The 12317-nt window shown below is 41.5% G+C and overlaps 1 protein-coding gene across 1 annotated transcript in view; it reads left to right on the top strand.

Annotated features, from left to right (window-relative positions):
* Positions 1-250: 250 nt before the first annotated feature.
* The window catches only part of LOC306938282 (uncharacterized protein), a 40509-nt gene continuing 28442 nt past the window's right edge, over positions 251-12317 (top strand). The window contains exons 1-13 of the mRNA XM_079522384.1: positions 251-704; positions 2072-2137; positions 3909-3933; positions 4729-4746; positions 5044-5118; positions 5983-6134; positions 6610-6738; positions 7789-7846; positions 8523-8570; positions 8911-8979; positions 10009-10148; positions 10893-11021; positions 11111-11168. Of these exons, the coding sequence (XP_079378510.1) occupies positions 672-704; positions 2072-2137; positions 3909-3933; positions 4729-4746; positions 5044-5118; positions 5983-6134; positions 6610-6738; positions 7789-7846; positions 8523-8570; positions 8911-8979; positions 10009-10148; positions 10893-11021; positions 11111-11168 (1000 nt within the window). The 5' untranslated portion in view covers positions 251-671. The remainder of the gene's footprint in view (positions 705-2071; positions 2138-3908; positions 3934-4728; positions 4747-5043; positions 5119-5982; positions 6135-6609; positions 6739-7788; positions 7847-8522; positions 8571-8910; positions 8980-10008; positions 10149-10892; positions 11022-11110; positions 11169-12317) is intronic.

Genomic DNA, 12317 nt, shown 5'->3' on the forward strand with positions numbered 1-12317 from the left:
GACAAAAAAACTGAAATACAATACAATAACATACAATAATAATAATACAACAATGATATCAAGGTTCGGGAAATAATGATTCAAATAGCTGTAGCAATTTCTTTTTGTTTACTAGGGCCAATGATCTGATCTGAGGAGCATTCTAAGTTCCTAATGAAGTGGAGATTCACACCGGCCTCCCTCCATGCAGTGACGTCATATAATATCACAAGCACTTAGCAGTTAGCACCGCCTCTGTGACTGTAGCGTTTCTCTAGTCTAGGTAGACTGCTGCTGCTGCGTTCATTAAAAAGATTAATTTCATAAGAAACTATACTCAAGAGAGTGCGGATATTTTTGTATCTTCAATCTGCAGTTCTGCACCTAGCTTCGAGACTACTCCAAGAGCGCGCATTCTAAACTATTTTTGTTCTGCAGCTGTGTGCAAACACAGAGACACACGTGTGGTGTCTGTGTTTGTTTACACTGAATAAACGCGGTACGGGGGCATGGGCAGTGTGCGCGACTTCGCAAATCGCAAGGCAAAGGGATTTTAGGCGAACGATCAGCGATTCTTTATTTTTTGGTTTACTTTTTACTTTTCATCACTACCTATGAAATAGGCCTATGCAAGGAATGTCCAAGGAAGAATACGGTAGTTGTTTTTCTGTTCACTTCTGTTGGATTTCATCATGCCTCATCAAGGACTGAACTACTACTGTCAGGTACGTACACAAACATTTTCTCCTTCTTCTCGTGCACATGTTTTAAATGTCATTCTCTCTCTCTCTCTCTCAATTCAATTCAAATGAGCTTTATTGGCATGAGAAAACATACGTTTACATTGCCAAAGCAAAAGTGGAACAAAACAATCAAGATAAAACAATACTTCTCTCTCTCTCTCTCTGTGTGTGTGTGTGTGTGTGTGTGTGTGTGTGTGTGTGTGTGATGACAAATCCAGCTGTGGTGTCTCCTCTGCTCTATTCGGTTTGATTGAAGTATTTATTAACAGATTGGAGAATTACAGTACATTTCAAGCACAACTAAATACAAGACTGTTAACTGTGGACGACACCATAAAGCATTACACTTGTTTACAATAGGGTCCACCATGTTCAATTCATCATAACATTTAGAGACATATACACTTCTATATAGCCAAAAACAGGAAATCATCATAGAGGAGGTAAAAAGGGGGAAAAAATACAGTGAGGGGGAAAAGGGGTGGGTGGGGATTCGGATTTTACTGGGGCCAGTTTCTAATTGCAGCCGTCCATAGGTGCCCTTTGAGAGCGGTTTTGAAGGAGTCAATGGATTTGCATGTCTTAATGACTGTTGGTAGGGCATTCCACATTTTGGTGGCATATAGGAGCGAAATGAATTTAGTCCCTTGTTTGTGCCGAATCTGGGTTGCATATGTTTTGTTGAACTCCCTCTGGTGTTGTGGTGACTGTGGACTGTGGACTTTGTTGACATTGAGGAAGTAGTAGTCAGGTACATGGGTATCTTGGTGGTGTAGCGAATCTTGTGGACCAGACCCATTGCAAGATGCTGTACTCTGTCGTCAACCCTAATGGCCGATTCATACTCCTATTTTACCGCTGTTTCGGCGCTGTAGTGCCGAAATGATTTCGGCTCGTCAGAAATTTTCAATAGCACCGAAGAGCCGACTTTAGGACGGTACCCGCCCCCCCCGAACCTCAAATGACGTCACATTGTAGGCTCTACAGCGCCGAACCGACTTTTATTCGGCTCTAAAATAGGAGTATGAATCGACCCTTAGCCATTCCAGCCTGTCAAAATGGGCAGGGGTGAGGTGGGTTCGGGGAGTGAGGCCAAGTAGTAACCTGACGTGCGTGTGTGCGTGTGGTTACATGCAGTCCATCAATAGTAGTCCAAGACATGTGAAGTTGTGAACTGTCTCTCTGTGCCTGGCTGTGAGGCGTCCCGAACTATTACTGTGTACTACTCTCATCTACTTTTTGAACAAGCCATTCCAGGCTGTCAAAGTTTGCAACCTGGGAGGAGGTGAGTTATTCTGGGATCAAGCGTGAGTCTGGGGAGTTAAGCTTTCCCTCTGTGTTTATTACAGGTCTGCCAGTTTGAACTTCAAGGCGACTGTATTGTGGGACATCTGACATCTAAGAAACATAAACTGGTTTGTATAATACTACTACTACTACTACTACTGTACTAATAGCCTTTTTTAATTCAACATCCAAACAGAACGGATCAGCACCTGTTGTGTATTGAAACACAGAATGGGGGGGACTTTTTATTATGTCCACACAACAACTCTAAGGTATATTAATGACATAGTAAAATGTGGTATTCCCCTTTAAGAGGTCAGAGTCATGAGATTTTATAATAATATAAATACAAATTCCAGGTTTTATGCTTCGATTGTCCTAGCCAAACGGCCGTTTTGTGTCATTGTCACCCGCTCTGCGGCTCTGTTATTCCATATTGTTCCATATTACAATGCCCCATTCATATTACCTACATATGTGCATACCGTATATACTGCTCAAATAATGAATAATACAATGGTCACTCCTAACAGATTTCTAGGGTCCACTGTGATGCGGCCTCATGGCCACATTCCTTTAGGAAACCTCGGCAACCGTGGCTCCGTTGGTGACCTCAGTTGATCTCTGGTCTCCACTTCGAATTGGCCACGGGTGGTACAATGGGGAGACCATGCATTGTGTTTGGCATAAAGACAGGAATGATTGAGCCATTGGTTGATACACTGGCCTAGACACAGAGAAGGCACAGCAGCACCCTCTCTCGGCATGCATGCCCACACACATACATGCACCAGTTGAAATGCACAGCTTTATGTTGCGCAGACACCGCATGCACAGTCCTAGAGAACCCTGTGCACCACATAGACACCGTGCGTGCGTGCGTGCGTGCGTGCGTGCATGCGTGCGTGCGTGCGTGCTACATTGTTTACAACATAGCCATCGTCTAGTGATCAGCAGAGAAAGAGATCTGTTTCCCTGGCCTCTACACAGCACTGGTTCGCAACATGGGATCCAGGCAGGGACCCCCAGGTTTCCAGAGGGTCTGACTTTGTGTAGCAGTAGTGACTCAAAGCCTTCCGCTTGATGACCAAATAAAAGCCTAATATCTCCCCCTGCCAATTAAAGGGGGAGTTCCCCTTTAGGCCAGTGGTTAAGATGTTGGCTTTCCACGTGAGAGACCTGGGTTTGAATCCCAGTTAGCCTGAGCCTTGTTATCCTGAGTATGTCAAAGTTCATTCGTTCCCTCACAGACAGGCCTTCTGAGGAGACTTAGACATGGCTGTTAGTACAGGATGAGAGGACAAGAATGGTCAGCAGAATTTCATCTCCACCCAGGCAAAAAAACATTTATAGAATAGAATGCTAGGCTTGCCCAAATGAGGATGTTAGCCAGACGACACCCAAGGCCAAATATGATCTGTATTGATATGTTGACAGCTATTAATGATGGAAAGGTTATCATGTGTTTTCCGGAATGACGTAGATATCACCTTTCAGTATACCTATAAAATGTAATGTCTGTATGCTCAACGGCATTCAGGACGATGTATGTACTATGTTGCATCGCTGGCTGAATCCCGTTGTACAACGTGCCTTCTTGGAATTAAAAGTGCCTTCTACAGAATACCTGGTCGTCTCCTCTTTGCTGAAAAACACTGAAATCTCTGCTCTGACAATATATACTCTATAAGAAGACATTGTAATTTCCCTCATGTTTAGAAAGGAAGTATTTATTGTTGGGTAACATACAGATTACAGAAACCCTGGGTTAATTGTTAATCACTTACTCTTTCAATGTTTTATTTCCAACAGTAATGTTGTTATTGTTAAACAGTTAAACAAGCCTGATTTATATGTAAATTATCATTACTAAACTTGTCACTCGTTCTCTACCCACAGAGAAAGGCACAACTGTTTCAGAAAGGTAAGGCCCTCTCTTATTTGGTCAAAGAAAAAATACTGTGCCTCCAAGATGATGATTTGTTTCCAACAAATAGAAATATAGAGCATTTAAATGAAGAGCATTCATCATTGGCCAAGGTTATCAGTCCGAGCTGTATAGGCCAATAAGAAAACTTGCCCCAATTTAAACACACTCGCCCCGGGTCAAATCGCCATTTAGTCCTTCCTAAATGTAACCTCAGTGAAACTATGCCTAAACACAACCTTATTCCTAACCTTAACCTCAGTAAATCGAATACAAAAATACAAGAACCTGGGGTGTGTGTTTTGGTGGCGAGCGTTCCAGTTAACATATAGGCAATTATTTCATTTTAGCTATCCATAGCAAATAAATAAATTGTTAATAAAAATGTAAGATATTTTCTTGTGTCTGTGACCCAAAAATGGGTACCGACCCATTGTTTTGGAACCACTTTTTAACTTTGCAACATTAAGCCAGCTCTCTCTCGCTTTCTACTGTTTTCTGTTGCACGTGCGTGTGCATAATGTGCGCGTGTGGCCCTGAGCCCAGGTACAACATGCTGCTATATCGTTATTATATAGTATGATTATAATACTAATATACTATACTAAGATAGGATGGATAGTTTGAGCTTAGAGATGAGTTAGACCTGTGCCACGCCACCAATCACAGAAAAGGCATTGCATTACATCTTGTCCTCTGCTCTCCTGGTTTTGTTAACCTCTAGTGACTTCAATTTTCACATCTGTTCTGTTTGTTTTTCTTTCTGAATGATCTCCTCCTCCTGGACTGTAGAGGTGTTCCAGGGCCCTGGTAAGCTCCCATATATTTAAGATACTATCTTTTTGTATTGTCTGCTTTATTTGGAAAGAGACAGCTTCATACATAGCTTCATCCTCCTTCATATATGCAGTTGAGACTTATTCAATAAACCCCCTAAATCTACATGTACCCAATATGTCTTAAATGGGGCTGAAGTGGTTAAATTAATGACAAACCTGTTAGTACAGGATAATTGTTTTAATATTATGCATTGCTGATATTTCTCCATGTCTCTATCTCTCTCTCTCTCTCTCTCTCTCTCTCTCTCTCTCTCTCTCTCTCTTCCAGTTCATTCGGAACATGTTAATGATCAGATACAATTCCTGAGGCGTTTCCAGGAAAAAAGGGCAAAGAAAATAAAAAGTAAGTATCCATCGGAATCAACGGTCTATGTGGCAGGAGCCTAACTCCTGGCGTTGAGTCGACTTGATGTACAAGTGCATCCTACAATCCCTGTTCAATCCCTGTTCCAAAAAAGGCATGCTGCAAGGAAAATAATGATTACTGCCCAGTCGCTTTGACTTCAGTAGTTATAAAGTGTTTTGAAAAACATCATCAGTCTGTCGAAGGCAGTGGTTGGCTGTTCATTGGATGGTTTTCAGTTTGCTTATAGGAGTGACAGGGGTATAGAGGATGCAGTTTTGGCCTTGGACTACAGTATATTCTTCTGAAACACTTGGACTATAACAAAGCTTATGCACGCCTTCTTGTAGATTTCACGGCTTTCATGTTGACTGTATCCAACATGAAAGCAGTGTAAACAAACACCCAATGTAATGTACAGCTAGTGCTTCACGATTCTTGCTCAAATGTTAATCTCGATTTTCCTCCACAAGATTTGAGATCACAATTCTCACACGATTCTCATTTTTCCCATGAAAATTTGTATTGTCTTCAGTCTGTAGTTGCTGAACATTACTACATTCAAAATGTGGCGCCTGGAGCCAACTACTGTGGCTTTAAACGGACAACATCAAAGTGCTCGACTTGAACATCTCTTGTAGCAAAAACAAAAGAGTACCTAAAATGAATTGGATAGCCAATTAATGATGCACTCAAATTTGGAAATGAGACCTCATACTGTAGGTGTCTGAATCTAGATCGCAATCTTTTTTTGATTATTGTGCAGCACTATGTACAGCTAAACATTGCTCTCAAGAATGTTTTTGAAAACCTTTCAAGATACTCATGTTCCTCATTGTTTTCTGCATTTTATTTCCCTCCTAGGCCTTTCTCTGGTGACACTGTGCTTGAGTTTAGAGCTTTCCGAGGAGGACTCCATGTTTTACCTGTGTCATGTGTGTGAGCAATCACTCTCAGGCGTAAGGAATTTTAAGAAACATATCTCCAAAACCAACAAGCACTGCTACAATTACTACGTAAGTGACTGTTGACCATCACCTTATAGAGCGTCGCAGTCCCGCCCCCCTACCATGGACCAGGAAATAGACATTTCAGAAAGTATTTATTTAAAGACGGTTACGCCGCGGACAAAGCCAACTCGAGTCGTGACAACTCATGACAACACAAACAATATTTTGGACCAAACAAATAATTACAAAGAAGAAAAACAACAAAAAATGTGTTGTAACCTGCCGTTTTTTTCTTCTTTCTAATTATTTGTTCGGCCCAAAAAATTGTGTTTGTTGTCATGATTTGTCACAACTCGAGTTGGCTTTGTCCGCGGCGTAACCGTCTTTAAATAAATACTTTCTGAAATGTCTATGAGGAAAATGAACGGAGAATCATTTCCTGGTCCATGGTAGGGGGCGGGACTGCGACGCTCTATACAGAGATACACATCAGCTTGGATAAATGCTCCTACTCAAGATTTATCGTTCCCATTTCCTTTAGAGCTACACGGACCCCGACGTGCTGAGGTTCTCCTGGATTCAAAAAAGTAAAGATCTTGAGCTTATCGTGGACCCTGTGGCCCTCAGCAAAGCAGAGGAGAACTGGAAGCTACACACTGGGACTCTGCAGGTGGGGTTAATGTTGTGCGGAGCGCTTGAATTTGATCAGAGCGATCCTCATTGTTATAAAGACCATGTCTTTCTTTGTTATCTTGGAATTCATTTGAAAACACAGCCAAATTCCAGAGCAGACTGACAAGGACTGACTAATGTTTGAATATTTGGGTAGCTGGATCTCAAGAGATGGAGAGAGAAACATCAGCTTGCAGGTCATATTAGAGCCCATCACTTTGTCTGTAAAATATCTCCCTGTATCTCTGGATTAACCACTTTATAACGCACGCACGCACGCACGCACGCACGCACGCACGCACGCACGCACGCACGCACGCACGCACGCACGCACGCACGCACGCACGCACGCACGCATGCACGCACGCACGCACGCTCGCACGCACACACACACACACACACACACACACACACATTAAAGGTGAGCTTGTAGATTGGTTATCTTCACTACTTTTAAATGGGTTTAAGTTGTTAGAGCTGAACCTACATTGATTCTCAATTTAAAACCTCCCTAACCCATTATGTAATTGTTTCTTTGACCTTCACTGTTTCTGTGTTTTATATATCTATATGCATTAATGAGCAGTTGAGACGAATAACCAGATAACCATCGGGGAGGGGTCAGAATAAATTATGGATTTACAGTAGATGGTTATTTGTCTCAACTGCTCAATTGTAGATTGGTTTTTGTGTTTTATTTCTTAATTGTTGATTTTGAGTGTGTAATCTCAGCAGTTTTGCAAATCAATCAATCAATCAACTTGTGCCTGCTGATCACCCCTGAAGCCATAGGGTGGATTGTGTTTACTTGTTAATAATGGAAATAGCAGTTCAATCAACCTTTTTAATTACAGGTCAACAAAACTTGCAGAGATTTTATTTTATTTATTTATTTTTAAATATTGAGACAGATCATTGCCATTTTCCTCATCCAACACAGGAAAAATATAGCCTTTCTATTTCATAAAATTTATTTGATGATGTAACCAGAAGGAACAGGACGGTTACATATACTTTAGCTGTTTTATTCCATTGTTTCTGTGTGCAGGTTCTGGACTTGCCTCCAGATTTGTTTGAGACAGTCAAAGGTACCAGTTATGTCAAAGGTACAGTGCTGCTGCCCTTCTGTTTTACAATACAATTCTTCTGGTCCTGTTAATCCTGAATCAATATGTTGGATTGACAACATTACACAATAATACAAATCAAAATGTCAAATCTATTTTTTATATTAGAATATTAGCCCATTAAGACCAGGAACCCACCTGTCTCACTTTAGCTTTTTACCACTTTTAACCATTATTTTAAACTTTGGCTATTCAAAAATAGCAGATATACAAGCTTGTAGATCTGCCACTTGTGTGTACATCTTTGAACGGTTAAAGCTGCTATAAGCAATAATATGTCAAACATGTAATTACCTTTTTTATTTTTTTGGTATTCAGACAGCCAGCAATGGGTAGAACGCTCCCAAAATGTAGTCTCTGTGACACATCTAGGGGCCACAATCTGCATTCAAAGATGTTCCTAGAAGCTTTGTCATTGGTCGAAAAAAACCCGGTCGCAATGACTAACCAATGAGGAAGCAGACAGGCAAATCGACCAATGACAAAGCTTCTAGGAAAATCTTTGAATGCAGATTGCGGCCCCTAGATCTGTCACAGAGACTAAATTATTTTTGGGAGCGTTCTACCTATTGCTGGCTGTCTGAATACCAAAAAAGAAAGTACGAACACTTTTATTATGAAGTATGAACTCATGATTCTCCTCACTCTTTGACAGCAATGGACACTCTGAGTCAACATCACAACCTTCTGAAGCAGACCTCAGGTCAGTTGATGAGCTAACTGGCTGCCCAAGGCTTTGCTTGAATCCTTCAGTTAAAGGGTCAACGATGGCCTTGTGTTCCAATATTAATTTTCCCTAACTCAGTGGGGTTAAGTAAAAATCGTAGGTACTTTCACTTTACTGGAGTATTTTCTGTACTTTCTATTCCACTACATCTCGGAGACAAATATTGTACTTTACAAAACCTACATTAACCACGTCAGCCCATTTTATACATTTCGGCAATTTGAAAATAGCCGATCTACAAGCTCACAATTTTGTTTTATTTTATTTTTTATTTTATTATTTTATGCATCTATTATTGTGCCCCGTCTATCCACAGCTGCCAGACTGAAACAGATGACTATACAGACGTACCTGAGAAACCCTAACAGGAAGCATCCTCTTCTAGGTCAGTGCTTGCCATGCCATGTGAGAGTGCGGTCTAGCCAACATCACCTCAGGATGTCTGAATCGCTGCCCTCAACACACACTCCTATCTAGAAACTAGCATCATGAGGGTCTTGAGGTCTACAGTGTTGTTGGCTAAAGGCCAGGGCGGCGGTGGATCAGGGGTAGAGTGGCTGGATGGTAACCGCAAGGTTGCCTGTTCGAACCCTGGCTCCCCCAGAGTTAGTGTCAAAGTGTCCTTGAGCAAGACACTGAACCCCTAATTGCTCCCGATGTGCTGGCTAGTGCCTTGCATGGTTTCTGCCGCCATCGGTGTATGAATGTGTGTGTGAATGGGTGAATTGATGCACATAGCGCCTTGGATAAAGGCGCTATATAAATGCACCATTTACCATTTGCCAGGACAAAGTACTTTTAGTTGCATTGGGGGTGAGAGAAGACACGCAATGCACGGAATGTTGTAGTGTTGATGTAGTGTAAAACGTTATGTATTTAACAAAAGCCAACAGTGTGCTCATATTATGACATCACTGGTGGAGAAGATGGCATCTGTGACTGATAGCGTCCTGATTCAACAGGTGGTAGGACAGGGCCCAGTGCTTGCATCTCAGAATAATACGTTTTAGACTAATTGATGTCAAATTTCATGTTATATTGTGAGCTAATCCACGGTGGTAGATTATTTTAATTTAGCTAATTTCATTAGAGCCAATGATTGTCTTTTAAAGAACTGGCTCATCAGGTGAATGCAGCTAACTGGAACTATTGCGTTGAACCCATTTTGGGCGGGAACCCCTTTTGGTGTTTTAAACATTATGTTATAATTTAGCTATTGAAAAATAGCAGATCTACAAGCTCATAGCGCGCCACCGAGTGGCGCGCTACGAGCTTGTAGGTCTGCTATTTTTGAAAAATCGTGAAAGTATTTATTTCAGAAAACTGGAGGATTTAGAATAATCTTTTTGAAATTTTGAGGTTAGGCCTAAATGGGTTAATTATCATCCTCTCTTCCACATTTTGATCCCTGCAGGGCTGGAGTACCTGGTGGAATGCAGCTGTGAGGAGCAGAGTGATAGACGCTTATATCTCTGCATCATCTGCAAACTCACTCTACCCGACCACAAGATCATCAGCCATCTCCTCAGCTTTCATCACATCCACCGCTACATTGTAATGTTCTATCAAATGGAAACACTTAATGCCGTTAGTGCTGCTCAATATCAGTACTGTTTATTGTCTCCTAGTTTCAGCAACTATTACCTCTTACAGTGTCTCCCTGTCTGTGACCAACATATCTTGAAAAGTAATGTCTAGATTGAATCTAGGCATTCATTTTCAAGATACGTTGGTCAAATTTGCTGTGCACATTCATGGTCCCGCAAGTGCTATTTTGATTAGCCTTTCCTCTTGTGCCATCACAGGCTTTTAAATTAGGAAACTGGGGAGATTTGAATGCCTTGGACGACTGTCGCAGTCCCGCCCCCTACCATGGCCCAGGAAATGATTCTCCGTTCATTTTCCTCATAGACATTTCAGAAAGTATTTATTTAAAGACGTTTACGCCGCGGAGAAAGCCAACTCGAGTCGTGACAAATCATGACAACAAACACAATTATTTGGGCCGAACAAATAATTAGAAAGAAGAAAAAAACGGCAGGTTACAACACTTTTTTGTTGTTTTTCTTCTTTGTAATTATTAGTTTGGTCCAAAATATTGTTTGTGTTGTCATGAGTTGTCACGACTCGAGTTGGCTTTGTCTGCGGCGTAACCGTCTTTAAATAAATACTTTTTGAAATGTCTATGGGAAAAATGCATTGGGATTAATTTCCTGGGCCATGGTAGGGGGCGGGACTTGCGACGCTCTATTGGCCCGTTGGCTACTAAATTAACCCCAGTTTTGTTTGTGTTTCTAGAATGCATTGCATCCCTCTACTCTGAAGTTAAAAAGCTGCTATGAATACAACACAGCTTTTCACAGCATGATGCAGGATTTAGCAAAACGGATGGAAGAAATCCATGGAACCACCATCACTGACATGAAGGTAATGAAGTACAGTTTACACTAGAAGTAAATGATAATTAGCAATTAGTAACATGATAGTTTTAATAATTGTAAGGACTTCTGTTATAGAAAGTGATCCTGGGGCCTGCTTTGATCTCGTCATTGGAAGGAAATTCCTATGTAGAGGGTAAGTTTTTATTGTTGGTTCCAGAGTCAGAACAACACTATGTGGGAACGCCTACTGAGTGGGGGGGAAAAAACGACTTTCTGGCCTTGATAGCCCATACATCCAAAGTTATCTGATTGCATTAAACAATGTTAAACGACGTTAAATTCACTTTGCTACTCACTTTGCCACTCGATTTGCCACTCACTTTATACATGCGCATACCCTCTATATAGGACATACTGTAATTCAGGGAATTTTACTGAATTCGTTTTTAATGGAAGTTAAAGGCATAAAACTCAAGGGTAAATTAAGATCCGGTGAGCTCTAAGTGGGCGAGAAACACTATTTGATACATTAATAATGGTGTAATGCACCTTTTATCCACTTGTGAATACATGCATCGCAACATAAATATTTGATCACAGATCCAACTAGGAAGTCAGGACATAGTCCGGACTAGAGCCCTACAAGTATTTGGGTTCATATATATCCTCTTCCCAAAAGGACTTTCAAACTAGGAAGGGTATGGCCTGGTCAGCCTGCAATGACATGCATAAGATCTGGTCATCCCATCTTAGTAAGTTAAAAGTAAAAATATTTAAGACGACCGTTGAGCCGATTCTACTCTATGGCTCCGAGACATGGACACTTTCAAAGAAACAAGAGAAACGGTTGGATGGCACTTACACCCGCCTTCTAATGAGAGCGCAAAATCTGTCTAGGAAGAGCCACCCATCGACTAATCTAATATACGGCAACCTTCCCCGTGTTTCTTCACTAGTCCAATCCAGAAGAACACAGTTTGCCGGCCACTGCTACAGAGCTGACAATGAGGTTATATCTTCCCTTCTTCTCTGGAGTCCTGCCTCAAAGCAGACCAGAGGTAGAAAACTGTCGTTAGGGACACATGCATCAGTAAGCAGGAACTGGGGATGGTAATGAAGGACCGGGAAGTCTGGCGTGGCATTGTGAAATCCATGATCTCGACCGCGGTCATGATGATGATGAGAGCCCTACGTACAGACCCAAAATTCTAGCCCTAGCCTGGCAGGGAACGTACATTCTGACAGCCAAAAAAAAAAAAAAATGTTTTGCAAAGGTCGGTCTCCTGATGTTGCTATAAAAGGCAGATTTGGGTGAACTACTCCTGTGACATCAGTGCTTGAG

Source organism: Electrona antarctica (genome assembly GCF_951216825.1).
Source record: "Electrona antarctica genome assembly, chromosome: 15".
NCBI classification, from domain to species: domain Eukaryota; kingdom Metazoa; phylum Chordata; class Actinopteri; order Myctophiformes; family Myctophidae; genus Electrona; species Electrona antarctica.